The sequence below is a fragment of the Ambystoma mexicanum genome, chromosome 5q (genome assembly GCF_040938575.1).
Source record: "Ambystoma mexicanum isolate Mex_15411 chromosome 5q, UKY_AmexF1_1, whole genome shotgun sequence".
Classification (NCBI taxonomy): domain Eukaryota; kingdom Metazoa; phylum Chordata; class Amphibia; order Caudata; family Ambystomatidae; genus Ambystoma; species Ambystoma mexicanum.
The window spans coordinates 392,120,892-392,147,882 of NC_090933.1; the positions used below are offsets into that span (position 1 = coordinate 392,120,892).

The 26,991-nt window shown below is 47.1% G+C and overlaps 1 protein-coding gene across 1 annotated transcript in view; it reads right to left on the minus strand.

Moving 5' to 3' along the window:
* ROCK1 (Rho associated coiled-coil containing protein kinase 1) overlaps positions 1-26,991 on the minus strand; it is a 3,300,884-nt gene that overhangs the window by 106,161 nt on the left and 3,167,732 nt on the right. Inside the window, exon 31 of the mRNA XM_069620881.1 lies at positions 21,916-22,177. Coding sequence (XP_069476982.1) covers positions 21,916-22,177 — 262 coding nt within the window. The remainder of the gene's footprint in view (positions 1-21,915; positions 22,178-26,991) is intronic.

The following is a 26,991-nucleotide window of genomic DNA, read 5'->3' on the forward strand; positions in this document are numbered from 1 at the left end:
AGGGTAGCTCCCCATCCCTCTAGGGATGAGCCTGTGGTATTGGTGGCCTGAGCTGTTGGTTGCCGGAAGGGCCTGCCTTTTCGCAAGTTGTTGTCCGTACCCCACCAGATCAGATCCTGGTGGAGCTGTTGTGGTATGCTGACCTGCTCTGCCTGCGATCCCTTCTCCTGGTTCCAGGAAGCTGAGAAATGTAGCTGCAGCTGCCTCCTTTTGAGCCTTGTATGTGGCACTGCAAGAAGACATGCAGCCATAACTCCCAACAGGTGTTGTTACCACCACGCCAAGGTCAAGGTCACTGCTCTGCTGAGGAAATGCCCGGTGGCCCTCTTGATGGCTGTGATCTTGTCCTCCGAGGAGAAGATCCTCGCAGAGCTTGTGCCCCAGATAAGTCCCAGGAAGGTCAGGCTCTGCGTGAGCACCAACTGTGACTTTTTGAGATTGATAGGAAATCTCAGGTCATATAGTGTATCCATGAGGGCGGATGCCGTATGTTGGTCCGACTCCGGAGATCTCGCCCTGACTAACCAGTCATCTAGATATCGGTAAATATGATGGCCTTGTGCCCTGAGTAGGGCTGCCACTGCGTTCATTAGCCTTGTAAAGACGCTGGGGGCCAAATTGAGTCCAAAGGGTAGAACCCTGTATTGAAAGTGAAAACCCATGATCCTGAACTTCAGGAAGGACTGATGGGGTTCCCAAATCGCGATGTGTAGGTAGGCAGCCTTCAGATCCAGGGAGCACATCCAGTCTCCCGCACACAATATCTCCGATATGAAGGCTGGGGTAACCATTTTGAACTTTTGGAGGGGGAGGGAAAGGTTCAAGGTGGAAAGGTCTTACACAACTCTCAGGCCAGCCTGGTTCTTTGTGTGTATGGCAAAGATTTGTGAATAGAAGCCCATGCCCCGCTGTGAGGCTGGGACTTCCTCCAGGGCCTGGCTCGCTAATAGCGAGCGTATTACCGCCAACAGAGTTGCTGTACCAATCTGTGGGAGCAGAGCGGAGGAAGGAGGAGAAGGAGGAATAGGGAGACTGAAACCCATGGATACTACTGAGAAGATCCATGGGTCCATGAACCTTGTCCGTCTGCGGTGTGTATGAAGTGCAAGCCTGCCCCCCACCGGAGACTCGTGTATCTGGATGGGCCTGTCACAATTTCTTCTCCTCTGATGCTGGGGCTGAGGAGGAGGACTGGAAAACCCCCTTGTTGGCGGCATTGTGCTGTTTGCGCCTGTGCTGGCTAGGGGATCTGTCCCGTTGCCTGGATCGTCTTTCCTGAAAGCATCTGAAGCCTCCGAAGGACCAACCCTTGTCTGAGCGATGGTGCGTTTGGATGTAGGTCTTGTCTTAGGAGTGGACTTGGTGAGGATTGATAAAGATTTCGCTGTCTGCAAGCTATTCTTTTTCTTATCAAGTTCCTTGTCCGTTGTTGAATGGTACGAGCCCCCCACTCTCAAAAGGCAGGTCTAGTATGCATTCCTGCACATCTGTATTAAATTTTGTCGCCCTTATCCAAACCATCCTTCTCATGTTGGTGGCAATGCAAATGGCCCGACCTGAAGTGTCAATGTGGGACACCGTGGACTCCATTAAATCTTGTTCCACGATTTTGGCCTCAGCCAGCCCAGCCTTGAAGCGAGCCTGGCTGTGGGTAGGGAGCTCAGGGAGGAAATCAGCGATCTCCCGCCATAGCTTCTGGTTGACAGCCACCAACATGGCATCTGCGTTGGCCTGGCACAGGTGGAGAGTGGCGTTGGAATACATTTTCTTCCCAAACACCTCTGAGATCTTTTTCTCCTTGCCCAGGAGTGCTGAGGCCGAAGTCGCCGAAGATGATTGTGGCTTGGAGTACCGTGATGCTGCTATCACAGAGGAATGTGGTTGGGGGTGCACCGACAATAAGAGGGGGTCCCCTTCCGTTTGCCTGTATTTAGTGTTGAAACGCCTATTGGTAGGCTGGGTAGAGTGTGGCTTTGCACCACCCTTTTTTGGCAAGCGCTAATACGTCTTTCTGAAGTGGGATTCCCGTTCTAGCAGTAGGGCGTAGTGTGAGAACTTCAGCTAGCACAGCCGCCACTGGTTGTTCCACCAGTGGCTGCAGGATTCCTAGGTACTCAGCCAGGCCCGCCAGCCGCTCGTGAAAAGCTTTAACTGACAATGGAGTGTCTGGGTCCTCCTCCTTGTCTGTGTCTACTGTTGTGTCCTACGGGTCCTCGGGAGCCAGAGGAGTGCTGGGCGCTGGCAGCTGTGCGTGCTGATTATCAGTGTCGAAGGCTGCTGAGGTGACTGGTACAGGCATGGGGGCCGGGTCTGCTGTGACTGGTGCATGGGAGCCAGAGACTAAGATGGACCCAGGGGCGGTGAGGCCATGGGCGCTTGCAGCTGAGCAGGAGGGCGCATGTCCCTGCTCACGTCCCTGAGGATGGTACCCATCTGTGGTGATCTCATGAGTGTGAGGAACTTCTCGAAGAACCTGTTTTCACAGGCCAGAGGAGTGCCCGAAGGTATAGGGGTCGGGGCCTGAGGCTGCTATGTCCTGGGCGTGCCCTGTCTCGCTGCATAGGGCGAAGTACACCTGCCCTGAGAAGTGGATGGATAGGATGTGGACCAAGTGACAGGGGTTGACCAATCCCACCTGGAAGCTCTTTCCCCTGCCTGGTCTCCGAAGGGAAAAGGCGTCAGTGAGCCACCATTTTGTCTGGCCCAGCTGCAATTTTGTTTTGCTCCGTGCCACAAGCCTGCGTCGTGGAACTTGCTGAGCTGGGACCGGCTTCCATCAGTACGTTAATCGGTGCTGGTTGAGGCCTGCCCTGCACATCAGGTTGGGACCTGGAAGGCAGAGTGCCCTCAGCTGTGGTGCCGGTAGTGCTGCGTGCAGGCACCCCATCAGACATGGGTCTGGTGTTGGGGCGTGGCCCCTCGGGTTGGGACCCAGTAATAGAGCCTTGCGGCCCCTCAGCAGTAGCCCATGTAGGATCTTGCAATCCCTCGGCCTGGTGGCCGGTACCTGGAGCAGCCTCTGTGTTGTTGCTGATCTTAGTACCTGATAGTTCCCTCCTGCTTGGACGCTTCCTTGGGAAGGAGTCACCCTTGTGGGGTACGGAGGAGGACATGGCACCTACCTTGGGCCTGGTCTTCTGCTTCACAAACGCTTTGAAGTCATCTGGAGGCGATCTTCCGAAGAGCTCCTGCAACCTGGCTAGTCGGTTCTTGAGCGTGCGTGGTTTCAAGGCATTGCACGTGGTGCAGCCGGCCCAGCTGTGGTCTGGCCCAAGGCACCGGAGGCAGAGGGCGTGGGGGTCGGACGTGGGGAAGGGACTATCGCAGTGGACACCTGATGAAGCCAGCTGTTGTCGACAGGCGCCGGGAAGGTGCGTGGCGCCAGAGGACAAAGCAGTACCTGATAATTGAAAAGAAAAAAGAAGACAAGAATACTTCTTCAGGGAAGATCGTGTGGAACTACTAGGCCAGAGACCTAACCCAGGAGCGCTGGTGAAAGCAGTCCATTCCCGTCGACACAGAAAGAGGACTGGTGCCAGTGGAACACATGCTCCCAGGGTCGCGCATCTACATTTAAAGGGGAAGATGATTTTTCTGGTGAGAAAGGTTCTGTTTCCTGTCCCTAGCGAGGGACGCCCATACATTATGGAGGAAAGAGGACAGGACGTAAGAGTACATCTTGAACTTAAGAAAGGTAATCATAAAACTTTTTCATGGAACTTTCTTGTGCTTGGGGAAGGGGGAGCTGAAAGAAAGCTCTGAGCTGGGAGAGGCTCAGAACATTGGGTTGAACACTATTTCTTTTGAATTTGACATCCCTACACATTGGTTAATTGTAGTTGTGAGGGCAAGGATAGGTTCTGGCCACAGACAGACTTATGTTGCACTCTTTGACTCAGACTTTCCTTATTTCATTCAGGTAGCGAAATCCCATCTTAGTCCACTTGGTCCACATCCTATCCATCCACTTCTCAGGGCAGGCGTACTTCACCCTATGCAGCGAGACAGGGCATGCCTGGGAATTTGTCTTCCTGTTTAGTGGGATTTTATTGCTGCGGTAGAGAATCTTTGGAAACTGGCCAGGCTGCGCCACCCGTAGGGTCGCCAGCCTATGAGATGTATGTGAAATATGGAATGGGGGTAATAATGTTTTGTGAAATTTGGCATAGGCAAACCAGACATGAAGAAGATTTGCAATGGCCTAAAAATGGGAGTTATGAGATGGCGCGTATAGATTATTTGGAATTAGTATTGCTGCACAAAAAAGCACGCCCTGCGACATTTGACGTCATTGGAGACTGGAGGAAGGAAGATATGATCCGCTTGAGAAGCAGGGAGAAACATGCGCGCAGACATAAATCTGGAGAAGAAAGAGCGCAAGAACAGGACGAAAAAGAATGGGATGAGCAAATAAGAAAGACGGATAGATGTGTCAAGATAGGAGTAGACAAAATCTATCGCAAAATATATCCCCAACAGGAATTGCATGCATCAGACGAATTAATCAATAAGATATTAAATGAAAAGAGACAAGTACGTCCCAAAAGTAAGACTGACATAATTGCGTTAGCGCTCATAATGGCAGTGTATAAGAGAGCATTTATACGAGATACAGGAGAAACTGCCTTATCCCTTGATTTGGCAATAGTGCTGCATATGAGGGAGGGAGAAGGAAAAGCGAGTGCAATATTTCCCATGAGGGAAGTTCCACCTACTTTTGTGCCGAAAGTAGAGATTCCTGCAACAGGTGATCAACCAGCACAGGTAACTGAAGCGCATTATACAGCACAATATGTACATGTCCCTTTTTCCAGACAAGAGGTGAATAATATAAAACAAATGATCCCTGATTTGAGAAAAAATCCGACGGGATTCTATAAAGAAATAGAGTCCTATTTGAAATCGTCCATTTTTACTATGAACGATATAGACTTAATATTTCCAGTAATTTTACCACCAGCAGATATATGGAAGCAGATATATGGAAACAGATAAGAAAAGTAGATCAGGATAGTTTCAGTGACACGTGGGAGAGTTTAGCGAAAGAGGATGCGGACGGGAAAGCAGGCGAGAAACCATTGTCAAATATGGCAGCATTACCAGCACGGATAATACAGAAATTGAAAGTTATAGTTCCATAAAAGAGAATTGTATGGGACAAACTAACTGCATGTGTACAAGGAAAAAAGATGAGTTGGCTACAGACTGCTTCAATAATTCGGGGAAGTATTTACAGATTTTAGTGGGCAAGATTTAAGTACTGAGGCGGGAAAAAGACTATTTGTAGATAAATATGTGAGGGGATTAATACCTCCAATCCAAAATTTGATAATATCATCTGAAAGTGCATGGCAAGCCAAATCACTGAGTGAGGTATTACACATGGCCCAATATTATGAGAACAGAGTGAATACAGAGAAAGAAAAAGAAGTAAGAGACAGAGTTAATCTAAAAACAAGGGTGTTACTACAGCAGGTAGCAGGTCATAATAGAGGAAGAGGAAATGCACAATGGAGAGGAAGTAATTCAAAGATGCATGGAGGTCCTCTGGGATTAAATCAGTGTGCATATTGTAGTGGGGAGGGTCATTGGCGAGCACAATGTCCGCACTTGCAAAATAGAAATGGGTATGGTCAAAGAAGACAGAACAGAGGACGCCCGGGAACATATGGACAGGATAGGAATAATAGTACGCAGCAAAACCAGAATAATCAAGGAAATAGCTACCAGAATCAGAACGAAAACCGGAATCAGAATCAGCACAATTGAGGTGGGGATGGAAATATTTTTGATACTGAACCAAATACATACTATTAGGGTGACTACACATCAGATGACGTATTGTTTCCCCATTAGGACAGCCCAAGACAGGGGTCGGAACCAGTGTCTATTCCCGTTGACCAGAAAGGACTGTACGTAGAAATAAAAGTTGGGAATAGAGAGCACAGTTTTCTTGTAGACACAGGTGCACAGAAGTGCTGAACAGACCACCACTTAAAACCAAAAATACCACTGTCAGGGCAAAAGAATGTTTCAGTAGGGTTCGCGGGCACCCCAGTAATTAATCCTGTGTCCCAATCAGTACCAATAACATGAGGGCCATTCACTGAATATTGTCCATTTTTATTGACCCAGAATTGTGGAGAAAATCTATTATGTTTAAACTTATTGAAGAAATTAAGTGTGATTATCAATTGTACTCCTGATGGAGTGTTTTTGACAATATCACCACAGAATACACCAGTGTCCGAGTTCCTGTCGAAACCTCTGCCGGGAGAGTTAAGTGAAGTACTGACTTGTATATGGGCAATGAATGAAAATGATGTGGGGTGTTTGAAGGTGAAAATTATTTTGAAAGAAGGAGTAACACTGCCACATATTCCGCAGTATAAGATTTCGGTTGAAGGAGATAAAGCATTGAAAAGTATTGTCTCAGATCTGGTAAAAAGAAATGTAATTGAAGAGATTACAGGTAGCACTTGTAACAGCCCCATTCTCCCGGTGTATAAGAAAGGAGGTAATGAAATACCGTTCCGTTTCATAATTGATTTACGCACATTGAATAAAGTGGTTGATCCTCAGTTCCCGTTGGTCCCAGATGTCACTACAATTTTGACAATGATACCTGCTTCGGCTGCATATTTTAGTGTAGTTGACCTTAAAAATGCATTTTTTTAGCATTCCAGTACACCAGGATAGCAGATACTTATTTGCTTTCACATTAGGAGGGCTGTCATTTACATTCACACAAATTCCACAAGGTTACACTGAGAGCCCAAGTATTTACAGCAGAGCATTATAAGAACAGTTAGACATGCTAGAACTACCGGCGGGCTGTGTATTATTGCAAAACATAGATGACCTGTTAATTGCTGCTGATACAGAGGAGATTTGTAAAAAGAGTACCGTTTTGTTGTTGTCACATTTAGCAGAACATGGCCATAAAGCTAGTTTGAAAAAATTCCAATATTGTCGAAAGGAGGTGGCTTATTTGGGCTACCTACTTTCGAAAGAGGGGAGAAGAATGACACCAGAAAGGATAGAGTATCTCTGGTATGCCTATTCCAAAAACGCAGAAAGGAGTTAGAGCCATAATAATAATAATAATGTTAGCTCGTCTCAGGATCGCCCTATTGCTGAAATCGCTTCTTTGGTGGTATAGAAATGTACCCTCCTTATCATATCTGGGGGTGGGGGGAGGGGGGTGGGGAGTCCTATTCCACTCCCCGTCGAGGGCGCCGCCTATGGGTACGGTTTAGGACGAGTTGTGCTTCATCCAGGTGCGGCAGCAATGACTGGAAAAAGTCACCCACATATTCAGCTAGGTCCTTGTTCAGCATCGAGGAGGGAACTACCCGGATCCGCAGGTTGTTCGTCGGGCCCTGTTCACGAGATCCTCCTGTTTGAATTTGAGAATCTCACTTCTACTGAGAAGAGTCTGGATCGAGCGTTGAACTTCTGCGAGGGCTGTAGCGTGTTCCTGAGTCAGAGCCTCCACCTCTCTGAGTCTTTGCTCTGCGCCCGTGACCCTCTGATCCGTCTGCTCTAGTTTGGTTTAGTGGTAAACTCTGACATGCACAATCTAAATTCCGCCTTGATATCTGACATGAAGGCCTGGGGGTCTTCTCTGGTTGCGAGAGCTCCCCTGTCTTCCAAAGGCTTTTGAGGTGTGAGTTTGGGGGGGGTGGGGCAGATTTTTCCCCTTATCTGCTGACGGAAGCAAGGTGGTAATATCAGAGTTCTTAGACGGTTTTAGGTGCTTAGCCATCTTTTCGGGCTTTAGTCCCGGGGCGTCTGTGTGATCTTCAAGGGTAGAACAGTGGGGGTGAGGGGAACCTGAATAGGATTGTTGCTCCGGACGACCGGGAGAGAGGTCCGCTAAATCTTAGCCAGCGCACACCGAGGGGGGAGCGATCGGAAGAGTTGTTTTAGAGGCTGAGTGGAGGATCATGGATGAGTCAAGGACTTGGGTGGGAAGTGATGGCCTTGGTCAGGACCTCATTAGTTAGGGCCCAAGGCGGATGGGGGACTGGTCTGGAGAAGAAGAAGGGAGGCCCTTACGGTTCCACTAGGAATTTAGGGTTCTCGAGCTGTTGGGAGTCTTTTCTGCTTTTTGATGGAGTCTGCAGCGTTAGTCTGAGCAGGGCCAAAGGAAGCTGGTAATATCATGGAGGGCCAGCAATTCACTATTGCAGTGCAGAAGTGGGGGGGAGGAATCTAGGCTTCCCCCAGCGGGCACAGGCAGGGCTTGTAGTTTCAGGAGGAGAGCAGGGGAGAGTAAGGCTATGGGCCAGGGCGCCTCAGGCGGTGGCTGTAAGTCCAGGTGCGGCCAAGGACGAGGCTGCGGTAGTTGGAGCTCGACGGGGGGGGGGGGGGGTCGAGGTGGAGGGATGAGCCCCCTGGGAGATGTTATGCTGACTGTGGGCCCCTCGCCGATTTAAGATAGCACGGGACGCTGGATTGAGTCCAAAGTCAAGGTAAAGTGAAGGAGGGCTGCGTGGAGATCCAGCGATGGGTGCGTCTCTGGTGAGGTTTGAGGTGGTCCCGGCAGGCGAGTGCAGGGAAAGTCAGGCTGCAGGGGCAGGCACTTTTCCTCCAGGGGGGGTGTCGGCGGGTCTCGGGATAATGCGCAAACCACAGCGGGTCAGGCAGCCACGGCAGGAGCGGGCTGCGGCACAATATGGTCTTGAGGAAAGGCGGCGCGGGTACCTTTTTCTTGGAGCTGGCCCCTGCTTTCAGCGGAGTCTGATTCTCGCAGCTCCCGTGCCGCCCAGAGCGTCCAATGGGCTGAGAGGGGTGTGGGGGGTGCGTGGGATATAGAGGATGCGCCGGGCCACCCAGCCCTGAAGAGGCGCCGAAGTCCACTTCCTAGATCCAGCGGTGGTCTGCGATATTCACGTCAGGGCTCCGCTCCCACTTGGGTGCAAGCTGGGTCCGCCGCCTCGGAGGGGATCGCCAGGATCGATTCTCGCCCTCCGTTGGGGCTGGAGCACCTCCATTGCGCTAGCGGGCACAAAATGGCATCAGTTGGAGGGGGCCGGCAAGGTGGGGGAAGTTCGGGCACGTTTCAGACCTCGACTGAGGTACCGTTGCTGTGTTTCTTCGGCCGGACCGCCCTTTTAGGTTGCCTTGGCGGCTGGCGCTGTGAGCTTCGCCTGCTTCGTTCCGAGGTTCTGGCGAGCGTTAAGGGCTCTTTCTGCCATCAATGATAGCGTCAGAGTTCTGATTGCCGCTGCTAACTTTCAAGACTTAAAGGGACGGCGGGAACTCATCTATTTAACGAAAGTTGCGTGCTTCATGCAGAGGCCATCAAGGGAGCTGCCACATCGCTGGTGCTCCTGGCTACACCGCATGGACGTTGCTTTAAAAGCTCATATAGAAGAGGTGATACTAAATTATTTCTGGGATAAAGACACCAGGGAATTCTATTTTCAGACTATTTGGGATGACGGGAAGGCAGTGATTTGGGGGGGTCATTATAGATCGATCAGGGAGGGTCCAGAAACATCAACAAGCCACATTAGAAGGAATAATTCAAGAGAAGGAAAAAGAACATACAGCGAAAGGGAATCGGCAGTCCCTCAGAGACCCTGTATAGTTGGGCAGGCCATAGAGGCACATCTGACAGGGAAGGCTGCTCAATTGATCCTTCGAACAAAACAATATTTTATTCCAGAGGCAACAATGCTAATAAATTGCTGACAGCTAAATTAAAGAAGGCAGCCACCCGCAACTACATTGGGGCCCTGCGGGACGGGGATGGGAAACTGGTTATTACGGAGGCTGGAAAGTTAAAGGTTATGGAGGACTTCTTTTGTAAGGCCTCCGACCCACACCAAAGTAATCAGGCTCATGTTCAAGATTTCATTCGCCAAGCACATCTTCCCCAGATCCCTGATGAAGTGAGGGAAGCACTGGCGGGGGCCATAACTGCTCAAGAAGTATCCCAAGCAATTCGATCCCTCCCGACAGGGAAAGCCCCCAGGTCCAGATGGCTTCACCAACTAATACTAGAAAATGTTTGGGACCCTTCTGAATCCGTAACTCACTAAGCTATTTAACTTGTTTTTTCAAATTGAATGTGATTGGTTTTATGGTCACAGACAAACATTCCACAACATAGGTCAATCCGAGGGTCGACTACTCAATGCAACTATATTCAGGTATTGTAACATATCCCTGTAACCTTTCACCCCCTCCCTGCTTCCTCCCCCATAGGAACAGTTCTCAATGAATTAAAGTCTTAGATCAACTCTCGGGTGGTATCGGGGGCACGAGTCCAAGCTTATCCTCCTTTAACTACTTCAACTAATATGTCCATTGTCTCTTATTTATCCGGGCCGGGCCTGGCTCTGTGGCCCGAGTCCTCTGCTCTCTCCCACCTCACACAAAGGTGCTACAAAACTGTTGCCACTCCATTTCTATAGTTGCACCCCCTCCATGGATTGCTGCTGTGACCTTTTCCATTCTTTCAGTGTGGGAAGGGTTGCCCTTTTCCAGTGACTAGCACAAATTGCCCTGGCTGCCACCAAAAGAAAGTGTGCCAACGGTGGTAGAGTGCACCACCCGTCACCCCCTTTTCTCTAAACCAAAAAGTATCAACACTGGATCAGGCCCGAGTCCCCCCCCGTATCCGTGATCCACCCCAGGACCTCTGCCCAATAAATCTGCACTCTAGGACGACCCCACCACATATGCCAATAATCTTTGACATTACCACATCCATGCATTTAATTCCTTTTAAGCTCAGGGGAAGTATTGGAATCCATAGCAGAATCAGCAACAACCTTGTTGCGGAATCCCCAAAAGGACCCCGATGACTGCACTTCATATTGCCCCATATCCCTCCTAAATATGGATGCAAAAATACATATTACAATTTCGGCTACCAAATTAGGAGAGGTCCTTCTGCAGATAATAAATAGTAATCAGACTGGTTTCATTAGAAATGGGGTCGCTCATGACAATATTTGGTGGGTGGTGGAGCTAACTGCCCTAGCCCCACGAATCCCAGGGGGACTGTCCTTTCTCTCCTTAGATGCCCATCGGGCCTTTGACATCATGCCATAGGACTTTCTGAAGGCTCTTTTGCCTGCATATGGATTTGGTCCATCCTTCATCAAGCTGATCATGGTAAACTTCCAAATTCCATCCGCCAGTATTAAAGTCAACACTCTCAGGCCATCATCTCTTCCCCTGTGTAGGGGCACGAGACACGACTGTCCTTTGTCCCCCTTAGTTTTCACATTAGCGATAGAACCCTTTGCACAAATGATACGTGGCCATCCCTGCATTTTAGGTCTAGCTTACTGGACACACACACACAAAAGGTGGCATTATATGCCGATGATATCTGCTTTCTTCAAGATCCCCCGACTTCCCTCCCAGCACTACTTGAGCTACTGGAGAAATTCGCCTTGATATGAGGCTTCCGAATTAATCACCATAATCGGTGGGATTGGTTATTCAGGAGCCTCCTGAGGTCATTCAAGCTTTGCAATCTACCTTCCCTTTCAGCTGGGCTGCCCGGGAAATCACTTATTTTGGGGTTTTCACATCGATTCAACGTTATTTTCAGACGGCACAGGTGCGCCGATGCTAGACTGGGCATCAGAGGAGAGGTGTCCAAAAAAGAAGCCACTCAAACAGGTTAGCTTAACTTACCCTCTCGCCCACCTATCGCTTCTCCCTAAATCTGAGAGGAGAATCCGGCAGTGTGTGTTGCAATCCACCAGTGCTATCTTGGGCCATTGGGACAAAGCTTGCTCTCAATAAGGTTTTAAATCTGGATTGGGTCCCCTGTCCCCAGTGTTACATAATCCAGAGATCAAGGGGAGGACATTTGCACAATGTGAGTCATTCTGGGTTTTACGGTTGAGACCCCTATATAAGGAGGGAAGGCCACTAACATTTATAGAATGTAAGGAGAGGTTTAACTTAACCGAAGCATAGCATTTTAGGTATTTTCAACTCAGACACTGGGTGTCATATAACAAGGTCAAAACATGCAAGTTGCAGATCGCCTATGGGGATAGAACTCAGGGTTATGAAGGGCCAGGAGACACGTGAGATTTCCATTTGTTACCGACTGCTAGAGAAGGCCTCCAGTGAAGATTACCATATATGGCACGTTCGGACAGGGAATTGGGGATTGGAATTTCAGAGGAATCTTGGCAAAAGATCTGGTCTCACACCCATAGGAGCTCCCGCTGGACTGTAATCAAAGAGGGGACCATTAAATTATGCTTTTGTTGGTATATGATCCATCAAAAATTACATGTAATCCGCCCGACTACTCAGATCGCTGTGGCAAGGGGTATGGGTGATTGGGTGACCTTGCACACATGTGGTGTTACTGTCAAATCATGCAAACATGCTAACAGGAGATTTGTTCAAGGATAAAGGACATTACAGGTAGCCTGCTCCCCATGTGCCTGCTTTTGGGGGATGTCCCCCGAAGATGGTTCTTTCCTGCTAACTGGTGCTACAGCGGAGCTGGTATCGCACTTACTAATGGCGGCAAGGATAAATCGTGCATGCTTCTGGAAGACTCCGGAAGGTCCTTGTATTTCATACTGATGGGGAAAGGCGTGGGAGATCATAGCCAGAGGCGTTGCTGGGGGGGGGGGGGTCTGAGGGGCTATAGCCCCGGGTCTTTTGGTTGTAGCCCCGGATAGAAGCTCAGGGGCTACAACCAAAAGGCTAGCTAGCCCCGAGTCCCGACAGTTCTGACACTAGCATAGCCCCAGATCTTTTCCAGACCTAGCAACACCCCTGATCATAGCCATGGAAAAACTAATTGCACACATTTCAGAGCGAATGCCAATATTCTCCCGCGCTTGGGCACCCTTTATGGATTTTGTTCAAGAGAAAGAACATATGTTTTCCCGGCCACAGGTCTTGAAATATCTCTTTAAGAATTAATGTTGCTGCAGAGAGCTGGCTGGAGGGTAATGGAGATGGGAGGATTTCTGAAGAAGGAGAAGAGAAGGGGTACAATGGTGCTTAGATGAGCAGGCATTCTGGGAACCCAGAAGACGGACTTGGTTTACTCATGTGAGTATACTTTATTTTTATTCTTTTAATTTTATTAATTTTCTATAAACACAACAGTACAAACCAAACAAGCAGTATAATCTTAACAATTCCATTACACAATATTTTATCCTAATCACTGCTACCCCAATCCCACCCCCCTCCATGAGCCTATTTGTTATTCGCATTCACTATCTGCTACATGCCGCAGGGTCTCATTTTCTTCGGATTCTGTTGGATCTGATATTACACCAAACAATTCTGCTATTAGTGATTTCCATGGAAACAAGGCGCCCGCCTCCTCTTCACCACTCACACTGCTCGCTTCTTGCCACACCACTGTTTTAGCCTCTGCCCATTTCTGCAATTCCTTCCACCATACCTCCACCCGTGGCTTGTGGCATTTCTTCCATCCCATGGCTATCCTCCGTTTTGCGAGCACATATGCCAGATCTTTCAGTTTCCCAACATGCTTAAGTTTCCGTGACTTGGGGAACCCGCCCAGTAAACAGGCCCAGGCCGTATCTATGACGAGAGTAACCCCCTTTTCTGCAAGTTTCTGCGCTACTTCTCCCCAAAAGCACTCAATTATTGGGCATGACCAAAACATGTGTGTCATGTCAGCATTTTGTTGGTTACATTTAGGACACGCTTGTCTTCCAGCATTACGGAGCTTAGATATCCTCAAAGGGGTCATGTATGCTCTATGCGTTATATACAGCTGTATTTGTTTTAGTCTGGCATTTCTCGACACCTTCTTGTGATAACCCAAGGCACGTTCCCACATCCCATTCTCCATCGGGGCTCCCACTTCCGCTTCCCAATCCAATCTCAATTGTGTCAATTCCTTCCCCACCTTAGTCATCATCATCTCATATAATCTAGAGATCTCATGCCCCCCTTCTGATATATCATATATTGCCCCCACAGCCGCATCTGGTTCTTCTATCAATACCGTTTCTGCCCATATTTTCTGAATCTTCTGCACCATCCTATTGTACGTAACATATTGGCCCGTATGTAGTCCCGCCGCTTCATTAAGTTCTTTAAAATCCTTGATGGTCCCCTCCTGCCAAACGGCCCCTAGCATTACCAACCCCACCGATTCCCAGTAGGTCCTGATAATCACCCTCATCTGTTTATCCCCTCCAGTCAAAGCAACCAGAGGTATCTGCGGGGAGCATGGGAATGGATCCTCCATCAGCTGACATGCTCGATGCCAGATTTTCCACCCAAGCATCATCATCCCAGGGCGCCCCTTCATTTCGGTTTCAGGCAACCAAATCATTTCCCTCAAGTAAAACGGGGTACAGTCCCACGCAAACAACCTAAGTTCCGGGGTCACTTCGTCAGAGAGGCACTTAGCCACATATTGTAGTTGACCCGCCACATAATAAACCTCAAAATTAGGCAGTCTGATACCTCCTTTTTCATAGAAGTTCTGCAATTTCCATAACGCCACTCTATTTCGGGTACCATGCCACAGGAAATACCTACACATACTATTCAATTTAGTAAAAAACTTCTTGGGTATCATATATGGAATATTACTGAAGTAATGCAGGAGCCTAGGCAGGACCACCATCTTGAGCATAGCCCCCCGTCCCATCATTGCTAATGGCAGTTTCTCCCAAAACTTCATGCTGTTCCTAATTTTCCCAATAGCTACTTCGGTATTGTGCCTATGTTCCTCTTCTACCGTGTGGTACACGTCTATTCCAAGGTAACGAAAGGAGCCAATCGCCCATGGTATTTGTAGTAGTAGTAACCTATCCACAGGGGTTCCCCTATAGCAACCGAGCGGGAATATGCTGGACTTTTGAGGGTTTACCGCTATACCCGACAGCTCAGCATACCTCTCCATCACTTCAAGTATGTAATGGAGATTTTCTTCCGGGTATTGCAAGTATAATAACAAATCGTCTGCATACAAGGATATCAGATGTCGTTCTCCCCCTACCTCAATACCTACCATATCATATTGTTGCCTGAGCTATATTGCCAGGGGTTCCAGGGTGAGAATGTAAAGCTTCGGGGACCAGGGGCACCCTTGTCTGGTGCCTCTACTAAATTGCCATCTCTCAGATATAACCGATCCTGTGCGGACTCTGGCTAGCGGCTCACTCTACAGCATCTTCGCCCACCTGTTGTAACCTGGCCCCATTCCATAACCTCCCAGGGCTGCCAATAGCCATGACCACTTAACCGAGTCGAAAACTTTTACTGCGTCTAAAGACACAATCGCCATTTCACCCTCATTCTTGCCGCCCCATTCGACCACCCGGTGAAGTCGCCTGTGGTCATGAGTTATATTTCTATTCGGGACATAACCAGTTTGGTCGGGGTGTATTAATTTACCAATTACTTTATGCAATCTGTTTGCCAGGACAGCCGTCAATATCTTGCTGTCCTGGTACAGCATCGACAAAGGTCTATAGGAGCCGCAGCTATGCCCTGGTTTGTTGGGTTTGGGAAGCGGTATTATGATCGCTTCTCTGAGCGACTCCGGCAACCTTTCCATCTCAAACGCTTCATTAAGCATTTCTAGCATTGGGGGGAGTACTTCCTCTTTGTATACTTTATAAAATTCGCTAGGGAACCCATCTGCTCCTGGGGTCTTACTGGTAGGCAACTGCTTCACAACCTCCTCTAACTCTTCCAAGGTAATTGGCGCATCAAGCTCCTCCCTTTCCTCTTCACTGATCTTGGGCAGTCCTATGTCTTCTAATGTTTCAGTTATCTCCCGTTGGTCACCCCCCACCTCGTCCCCATATAGCACCCTGTAGTAATCCGTAAACTCCTTGTTGACCCCTTCTTGAGTGGCCACTACATCCCCATCTTCTTTAGTTATTGCCCTAATAGGGGGCCAAGAGGTCTCGTTTTTGTATAGCCAAGCCAATAGGCGGCCTGTTTTATCTCCACTCGCATGCTGCCTCTCAACGTACTTTTTATAATTAAGGTTACAAAGCCTTACCCAGGGCTCCGCACACTGCTGCTGTAGTTTAAGTACCAGCTCGGTGTCCACACTGCCACTCTTCAGTGCTATTTCTAGCTCATCTTCTGTCCTCTGCAGGTCAGCCAAGACCACGCCCTGTAGCCCTTTTGACTTAGCAATGGCAACCCCCCGCATCACCACCTTAAAGGCTTCCCATAATGTGCCTGCAGAATCCACACTACCAGTATTCACCTCGGAGAAATTAGTAATCTCATCCCTTATATCTTCTCTAAAGACTGGATCCCTAAACGCCTCTGCTCGGAGGCGCCATGTAGGGATCCTCGCCCTCGGGGGGCAATATTGCCATTCAAGGATCAGAGGCGAGTGATCCGAGAGGACCCTCGCCTTATATTAAATTTGTGTAATCTCTGTCATTACATCTGCTGTGGCAAAAACATAATCAAGCCTTGTATGCAGTTGATGCCAGGCCAAATAGTGCGAATATTGCTTTTCATTAGGGTGTTTCACTCTCCATGCGTCTGTCAAGCCAAAATCAACTAGCAGTGTCTGCAACACTTTTGCAGCTTGGGTGGGCCTATCCCTCCCGCTATCAGATCTGTCCACCATAGGGTTTAACACACAATTAAAGTCCCCACCCCAAATCATCGCACTCCCGTCACACATACTAAGGTTGGTGCACAGAGTTCTGAAGTATGCCGCCGTGTTTTGGTTGGGAGCATATGTATTTACAATGCATACCTCTTTGTTTTCCACGAGCCCTCTCAATATGACCATCCTCCCACCTGTCTCAACCACTTCCTGTATAGGCTGGTACGGGACATGCGGCGCCACCCAAATAAGTACTCCTCGTGCGTAAGCAGAATATGGCGAACCCACCACAGTCCCCTTCCATTTTTTCCCAACCAATTCCAGCTTCTCCCGCGTCAAGTGCGTCTCTTGTAATAATGCAATGTCAATTTTTTGCCTTCTCAGATACAACATGACCTTATTTCTTTTCAAGTAACTGTTAAGGCCCCTGACGTTCCACGTTATTATCTTAAGATCTCCCATAGGTCAGATATTCTCCTCCCTGATTTCCAGCCGATCCCACTCATCTCTGTAATGCAAATACCGTACTCTGACTCTTCCATGTAGGCTGATGATTAAACTTAAACTCCCCATAACCATATACACACCAAACTCCCCGCCTCCCCCCCCTCCCTCCACCCGTCCCTTCCCCAACAACACTCTCCCTAACTGCTGCCCAGCTCCATTCCTGGATCTCAGGCACCCCCACATCTAGCCCTGTCTAGCGCAAGCTTCTACTCAGGGATCAGTAGGGTGAAGCCGCCCTATTGGCCGCTAAACTAATATTATTTCGGGGTAGGTTGCTTACGTTCTGTTGCTCCTGTTTCTAAAATATCACGCTTTATATTGATGCTATACAGTTACCCTTTGTATTTTCACCCACTATATTCTAGTCCATTTCAAGCCCAAGGCTCCAACATTGCCCAAAGTTCAGCTGGTCTCAGTTCCCCTATATAACTAGGATCCTCCTCCCACTTACCCCCTAGGTGTCTGCGTTACTAGTTCTTCATTCATCGTGCTCCCGCCGGTCACAATCCACTTTTTGTTCAGGGCAACCCTGTAGGTCCAGTCATGTGTCTGCATCCTCCGGCGTATAAAAAAAAAGCGCTCTGCTTTTGTGTAATACTTTCAATCTTGCCGGGTACAGAAGCATGTATTTGATTCCTGCTGCCCTCAGCCTCCTTTTGACAGCTACGTAACTGTATCTCTGCCTCTGCACCAGCATCGTGTAGTCCGGGTATGCTGTGATGTTAGTGGATGCTCTGTCTATCGTTCCGCCCTTACGAAAATATTCCAGGATCTTTTCTCTATCTCTATAGTTTAGGATCTTCGCAATGATCGGTCTCGGCGGGGCCCCAGGTCGAGGTTTCCTCATTAGGGCGCGATGCGCCCACTCCACCGCGAATCCCTGCGAAAGTTTGTCTGCTCCGATCTCTTGTAGGATCATGTTCTCAACGTAGGTTGTTGGGTCCTGGCCCTCCTCTCCCTCCGGCAGGCCTACCACACGTATGTTATTTCTTCTCACCCTTCCTTCCGCTTCTTCCACTTGATTTTCCAGGTTGGCAACCTGCTGTTTTAGCACATGAACTTCCTTTGCATTGTTCGTACTGACCTCTGTATTAATCTTTACCTCACTTTCCAGACCACTGGTTCTCTCTGCCAGCGCCCTGACATCCTGGCGTAGCAGGGTAAGTTCTGTTCCCACTGCATCAATCTTGTTCTCTAGGGCTGTCCGTAAGTCCGCCATTGCCAAGTCCCATTTAGAGCTCAGCTCCGTTATAGCCTCCAGGATCTGGCGCTTATCACCCTCTGGGGCTTCTTTCACAGGAGTCACGACCATGCTCTGCACCGATGTCGGGGGGGTCTTCTGTGTTTTCGTGAAGACCTCCATTGTGGATTGCTTGGTCTTAGGTCTTGGTCCTTTCACCGACATATTGCAACCCTTCACCCTTGTATGGCACCACCTCAGTGCAGTTATTGTAACTTCTACAGTTCATCAGCCATCTGGATCTCTACTTTCCGCCTCGCATTTAATATAGCACGTACAATTGTCATTCAGGTGGGTTGTAGCCTCCCACGTATCACTTTCCACTCGTAGGTCTTGTTGGGCCAAGCATCCACTGTTACCTCCTCCTACAGTCAAGTTGCTTAGGCGCCCGCAGAGTAAGCCGGGTCGGGCGCCCCCTCGGGGTTGTTGCAAGCACTTTTCTTTTATTGCCTTTTTGTCCACTCCCAGTGTCTCCTAGTGCCACTTAGAGGAATACATTAATGTTGTACCCCCTTGGCATCCTAGGCTTTCTGGGCCTTTTTCATACAAAATTTCGGATGCATCCACATCTACTTGCAGTAATAGTGTATTCCCAACACCATGCAGATTGCTTAGCTTGACCACTTGTTAATGTATATCTATAAGCCAGGTGCAGGTATAGTCGCCCGGCAGCAACTCCACGGCTATTATGGTGCGTGGCGCCTCCCTGAAGCCTCTCAGACCAGCTCCTCAAATGCAGCCTGTATTCGGCTGCAGTGGCTCACGCACTGCCGAGCCCCGCAGCTCCCACTGTCCCCAGCGCCTTCCGATGCCCTCACAGCATATTTCACACAACTGCTTCTTTTATTAAACGTGCGTCTCGGGTGTGCTGGCACTGTCTGTATTACATGCGGCTGAGTGCTGCGTTCGCATGCCACTTTGATTTATCCCGTTTTACGCGAAAGCGGGCTTATCTGTAAAGCACTGAAGTGCCGTCTCATCCGCGCAGGGCAAATGGTTACTGTTGCATCACCTGCTGGTGGTCCATGTATTCCGTTTCATGTACGCAGCAAAGTCAGCCCCTTTAATTTCTTGTTGCAAGCTGACGCAGTTCACAAAGCTTCTTCCTGCAAGCTTGCAACACTTTTCAGCCGCTACCGCATTACAGCCCAGGAGTGTCCAATTAATCACAGTCTTCTCAGGGAAACACAACTTGCTCTCCAGGCAATCGTCCGCAGCTTCGTGTAATCCCAGGGATTCAGTTTCGTTTCCCATCTTTGCCGGCATTCTCTTTGTTCGCCGCCATCTTGGCAACAAAGTGACCACACAGCCGCATCGGATAAAGTACATGAATCTCGCAATCCATAGGCACGATTGACTTCTTTCTCGAGCTCCACACAGCATGCAGCTTCCGACACCTGATCCTTGAATTTCAGGCGCTCGCTACAGTTTTAAAAGGCAAGTTTTACCAAAACAAAGTCGGATCATCAGAAGCCCATCTCGAAGCACGTCCTATTTCATGGCTAGTTAGCCACGCCCCCTCTCATGTGACTATACTTATGTTATTTCTTTTAGGTATTTAAGTTAATATTATTCTTATTTGGGGGGTTACTCCCAAAATGTAAAATGTAATTTCGATGTTTCTTTAACTCATCTTGCAATGTTATGGCACTGTTCTTTTGTCATGTTCATCAAGATATCAATAAAAAGACAACTTGGAAAAAAAAGAAAAAATAAGAGGATAACCTCTTTTCTCGCCTTCAGGACATAACTCTATGTCGAGGGTGGCTCGAAGCCCATGGATCCTTTGGAGAGTGTGTCGATGTGACGTTGAAGAACAAAGGTGTTGCAGTCCTCAGTGATTTTGATGCCTTCGAGTCTTTTCGATTTCTACTTCAAGCCCAGGCTTTTACGAGCGCAGGATGAGTGCCGGTTTTGTCAGGCACAATGGGATCCGACTTGCTTTTTGTATATGGCTCCAAAATGGAGGCCAAAGGAAAATCTCCATAATTGTTTGATGGCATTCCTCCCACTTCTCCACCAAAGAGGACTTAGAGAGGAATCATACCCATCTATCAGGCGAGGAGTCTGTCGAGGAGTGCCTGAGCTGCTGCTGCTTCTTTCTCTAAGAAGATGAGAAAGAGTGGTGAGAGTAATTCAGGGAGTGGGATCTTGTGTGCTTTATAGGGCTTTTCTGGTCTCTCTCCATGAACCGATAGGTGGACTCAGATTTAAACCGTGGATGGTCGTTTTTTGGAGGGAGGGGTACTGGGAGACTTGGATGAATATCGCCAGAGTGCCAGCTTCGATAGACTGTCCTTCAAGGCTTTGGGCATCATCAACTGACATGAGCTGCAATCGGTTAACTCATTAGCAGAGCTGAGACACCACAGGCAAATTCTGTGAGGATCTGTGAGCGGCATCTTGGTGTTGCAATCCTCTCAACACTTGAAGTCGGACTGATTTGAGTTCGACATTTCATAGTAGTTCAGAATTTTCTGAGGTTCAAATAAACTCTGATAAGCAAGCTGAGCATGCAGAAAAAAGGAACTGAGGGCACGGGGGGCCACAGTGAGAGCTATTTGTACCGATTTCGACGTCATGAAGAACTTCGAAACAGATGCTGCACGGCACCCAGTGGTGGTAAAAAGGTCCCAAAATCTTCTGTCACAGAAGAATATATCTCAGATGAGGAATCCGTGGGACGACAATCCATTAGAAAAGAAAGTTTGTCAAGATGAGAAATGGTAACATTTTGGATGACAACGAAGTGTATGACTACCAAATATATAGTGAAGGGGTCTGCAATCTGCAGTTCTCCAAATGTTTTGTACTAAAATTCCACATCAGTCCTATACAGCATAGTCAATGATGGGAGTTGCAGCCCAAAACATCTGCAGAGGCAAAAGTTGCAGAGCCTTGATATAGTTCGTGGGTGTGTGTGTGTGGGGATTGGCAGATTACTGTGCAACCTATTTGGTCGCAGGAGAATTTGTTGCAGATTTTTTAATGAATTTTGCGATATATATGTGGGGGCAGGAGGGTTTAGGGAAATAATTATTGAAGGGGAGTTAAGGGGGAGGAGCTGCGCGGCGGGTCATCCCTGCATATATATGCAGCAAAATTTACCTGTGAAAAAAAAAGATAAAAAAGGACCAATTCCGCTACGACTAAATAGATTCGATGTAATCACCCTAACCCTGTGAGTTTTTTTCAGACATTTTCTCCGACTGTGCTTATTCAGTTGCCTAGTGTCTCTATGTTGTTGATACTAAGCTGCACTGACTGCAAACAGGGTGAGGGGCATGCCATAACAGAGGGGAGGGACTTAGTTTGATGAAAGACCATTTGTTAATTTTGGATGATGTTAAAACTGAAATAAAGAATTTTTTTAAATGACAGTTTTTTTTCATTATAGAAGGTACTATTTTTATAGCACCAATTTCTCTGTTTAGGTTATAATTAATGTGTTATTTTCTTGGCTTCATGTATTAAATTACATTGTACAAAATTAAATGACAGGCTTTCAATTAAAGGCAGTGTTAAATGTAGAACACCATGCTACTACAAATGCAGTCAAATTAATCTACATTAAAAGAAATGGAATTACCTTTGCATGGAGCAATGACCTCTTCTTTTTTGTCCAAATGATCTTTATGGCACTTGACATGGCATCTGCGACATTCCAAGGCTGGAGGGGGTTTAAAGACATGCCAAAGTGGTTTGGCACAAGCCTCACAGCTGGCTGGGAAGTGGTATAGTGTAGGAATGAACTCGTGACCTTTGTGGTTTAGAAAATTTGTTTTCTCAGCTGGCTGTGCAGGTTCTGTTTCGACGTCTTTCCTACATTCACCCTCATTGGCATAAAGAATCTATAATGATACAAAAAAGAAGATTATAGCTTGGGCAATGTATCAATGCTTTCATTTATTTTAAATAAATGGATGCTTATTTGTTTAGGTGCTTAGATTATAAATTCATTATTTCAATGGACACGAAAAGGAACCCAAAAAAATATATCCCATCAGAAGAATAGGTACTATGCGCCTGCTTGTAATGAACGTTCAAACAAAGTAGTGGGGGGTAGAGGGGGCTCTGTTTATAAGTGTCCCAAATTGAGCTTGCCTACACACCTATGTCAGATCCATTACAGTTAAAGGGAGTTGGCAGGAGGTCAAGATGCAAGATGAAAAATGGTTTATATGCAAAAGTGCGCACGAATAAAACTACTAAAAAACATTGTTGCTACGAATGGACACATTTCACAGCCCAAATTCACCGGAAAATGGCAACTGAAGGATTATACTTGCAAAAATGCACGAAGTGGTTGCACAAGCAACATGGTAAATTTTTTAATTTTTCAAATGTATTCTTTATTACGTTTTTGAAGGAACACTTCAAATTATAAGCAAGGACAAACACTTTCCAAAAAAGATTCAAAACAATACACAATTCCCAAGTTTGGTTGTTAAATCACCAACTCAAAGTTTCCAAATACTGTACAAAACATTACAGTTCCAATTATATCCCCTGCCTCCCCACCATTACAACCCTCCACACTCCCTCATCCTATTGTGGAACATGCCCTATTTTTAACAGAATGGATTCTTGTACGAGAACTTTTGTTGCTGGCTCATGGCAGAGGGAGCACACTTCTGACAATGGAATAAAGTTAAAGGATTGTGTATTAAGCAAAAGTTAAAAACATAAGACTAGTGAAAGGAAAGAGCTTCAGGATGGCTGTAAGAAAGATTCTTGGGAACAGTAGTCTTTGAAAGCAGGATTATATATGAAGGACAGCAAATAAAAAGGTATACAGAAAGGAAGGTCTCCCTGCTTAGTGATTTCTAGAGCACGCTTCTTCTCCTTTCTTCTGGGAACCAGAAGGCGTTTCCCTTTATCTCACGATTTTAGGTCTTCCTCCCTTTGCTAAACGTCCCAAAAGTACTCCCATAATTGGGGCTCTCTTTCTCCCCCTTACTAACTCCCCCTCTTCTGGGGCCAAGGCAGTCTCCTCCCTCTCTTATGCACACCCTCTCCTGGGGAACAAAGTCCCTCTTTCTTTTCTCTCCCTCTTTAGCATACCTCCCTTTTGGGGTTACATGTATCTCCCCCTTACTGAGGTATACCCCCTCCTTTGTGGTTCAAGGGGCCCTCGACTTCTGCTACACATCCCCACTTCTGGGGATCAAAGTCACTCTCTCTTACCACTTCTCACCCCCCACCCTTCTTCACTGGGGTCAGGGGTCTCTTCCTCCTCAATGATGCACAACCCTCTTCTGGGTTCCCAGGAGATCCCCTCTTCCTCACAGGAGCACGCCTATCTTCTGGGATTCAGGGGCTCTTCCACCCTATCCCCCCACTGGAACACACCCCTCTTCTGGGTTCACGGGCTTCCTCTTCTCTGGTGCTCCCCAGCTTTCTCAACAAACTCCTCTCTTCCCAGCTCAGAGATGCTGTCTATGGACCTTAGCCTCAGTTTTAAAGCCCTCACAATCCTCCCAAGGGCTCAGGAAAACTTTCAAATTAGTCAGATAACTGGCTTCTAATTCAAAGCTAGGGGAGGGAAGTCTTTAAAAGGCATGCCACCATTTTGCATTTCTTTCCGTTTGTTTCTCGTGCAGGAGCTGTTTCCCTGCTGCTCTCTCTGCTCCTGGCTGTCCACCTGCATATACGTTTCTTTTGAGTGCTTCTGGCATTGAAAGGCCCTCACAAGGGACAGGAAAACCTCCAGTAAGTTTCCCAACTTGTAAAATCATTTTTCCTTTGGGGAGGGGAGGAAGTATTTCTCTCCATAAAAGCTGTAGTTAAGACGGGAGGAAGAAAAACATTCTCTTTCACAAGCACAGCTGCTGGAAGGTGGTTGGGGTAATATAGGATTTTCGTTCGAGGATCCACACTTGATGGCTAAGGGGTCTTTCTGGAGGCGCTAGTGTTTCCCCACAGCATATCTTTTTCGAAATCCCTGAAAGACTTTACGAAACCACTCTTGGTTTTGGATTTCTAAACCTGGTGCATCTTGGGGGATGTGGTCCTGAATTCTCTGTTTCTTTGGGGCCTGGCAGTTCCCAACTAGTTGCTTTCTCAGGGGCTTGGAAATAGTTCAGGGATGGTTCTTTGAGTCATACTGCACTGTGACTTTGTTTTCTAGCATAATACCGTAAAAGCATACATTCATCAGAATTGTGCCATCAGCTATCATTACCCTAATAGGTAGACACAAGTGGATCAGTATACTCTGCTTTTTAAGGCCTAAGCAAAGTGTGCATTCTCCTCACCATCTATTGAAAAGACCATTATTTATGTATGCGCGTAGGCATTGACAGCAGAGAAGGACCAACAGTATAACTATTTCCAGCCGCACAAACCTGACTTAAGCTCCCAGTTAGTCTTGCAGACAGATTTTGATTCGCTTTGCCTGTTCCATGACTTTTTTTAATACTGATTTTGCCCCATGACTGATATACTCTCTATTATTTCTTGGGGAAATTGCCATGCTATCCCACAAAAGTGACTTTGGTGGCAAATCTTCTTACAGCCCCTTGTTATTCGGGTCAACTAGATCTTTTATCTTTTGTTGTTATAACCCGGATATACGACCGTCATACCAGCAGTCGTCATACAGCATACAATACAGGTTTATCCCTTCAAGTGCCTGCCATTCAATGATTATTTGCGTAAATTAGGATATTGTAAGGAAGAATATACTCCCTTGCTCACATTTTTGTGTCCACTCCCCATTTTGCTTTTTCTTTATGACCCCTCACTATTTTCCCCCAGTGAATTTGATTCAGATCTCATCAGGGTATCAACCCAAAGGAAGGGGATACCACCAAGGTGTCCCACATTCTCCCTGGATCAGCACCAGACCCAGACAGTTGTGTTGTTTCTGGTTGGTGGCTATATACTTAAATGTAGTGGCAGAAATTAAAGTTACTCATGGCAGTGACTAGAGTAGAGCACTCATAGTCCATAGTCCCCTTTCCTCCTTCCTCGTGGGGTGTCCCCCAACATGGGGATGGTACCGGAACTATTGGCAGTGAAAAATTGAGCTTTCCCTTTAAATTTAGTACAGCGTGCGGAGGCGCGGCCTCAGAAACACCCCCACTAAGGCCCCGCCATCTGAAACCTCACCACAGTCCCCTTTGAACACATTGGACGATTCCTGGCTACATTTAATGCATACACGAAAAGTGAACACTGAGCACACCTAGTCAGAGATATGTTGACAGTTATTAATTATAGACAGGATTTAAAGTGTTAATCATTCGGTTTAAAGGAAGTTCTAGGTGTAGAGGAGAAAAACTAAGGCTTGGAATCTAGGCTGGGGGAAAGTAGACAAGAGGTTGTTCCCTATCGGGGAACTCATGTCCCCTGCACACTGTCAATGGTCTAGGCCTTGAAGTGTTCGTAAGCCTAGTGCCTGCCAACCTTCTCCAAGGGTGACGGGTCTGGCTTATAAGTGGTTAATGTCATTTGCAGTCATTCGTATAATACCAATCAAAGGAATTTTTGTGACAATGAACATTCAATTTGACAGTATAAAGGTAACAATTATAATTTATTTTTCAAGTAGCCCAAAGCGTTTTGAGTTTTTCCACTTTTCATCAGGGGCAAGTAGTAATTTCAAAACATTTCTACAAAAGAAAAACATTGAAGAAATACTCAGTTTAACCACTTAAGTTGTGCAGAATTCTCACATGTGATTCAGTTTGTCATGATCTTTGTCCCATATAGGGTACTTATATACATATACTTTTAGTGTGGGTACATTTCGAGCAACACATGTATACACATTTATACAAAGGGAAACATCTATTAGTTCATTATCATTAGCTTCATGTTTACATCACCACATTGACAATTAGTCAGATTGTTCATCTAAACAGAGAAATATCAGATACTATAATGAGAATTTCTAATAGCCCAATAGCCTTTGATAATGGTTTTAACAACCAATAGCCTACTTGTATTTAGTGATGACTATGGTGTATAGCCATCTAGTTATTAATCATCTTTCCAAACTTATGATTCATATGCATTCCATTAGTGGCACAAGTAAGGGCTAGGGAACCGAAACTATTGATGGAAGATCCACTGATGGTTGACTGGGGAAGCCTCATTATAAGTAAAGCTCTAAGTAAGGTTAATGTATCAGAATATTTTGCCAGCTAATCTTTCTGTGAGTCCTAAGTGAATAAGAATCAGGGATTTGTTCATCCAAGCTGAATGATGCAGTGGTTTACCATACTTCGAGTATGCTTCCAATCCTAACAAGAATTGTACCGGGCACTAAGAAAATGTAACCAGATGAATTGATTTACAAGTGAGGCCCTTACTACCACAGGGCGTACTTCAATCATATCTTGAATGCGAAGATTTAGGATTTTTTTTTCTAAACTTCGAACGCCTGTCCGAACAACTTGGATGGGAAGAGAACCTTAAAAGATGCTATTGATTCCAAGATGGCCGCCAGAGAGTGAAGTTGCACTTCATCGCACTCCGAGCCGTCCGCTTTAAAGGAGGAAACTTAGCAAGCTGATAAAGACTCAAATCGAAAGACCAACACCCCCCCCACAGAGTTGCAGCAGTATAGCGGCTGTAATCCAGAGAAAAATAAATGTTGCCAGCATTTCATACAGCCGTGCCTGCCGTGGAACGAGGGAGAGGAAGCGGGCAGACAGCA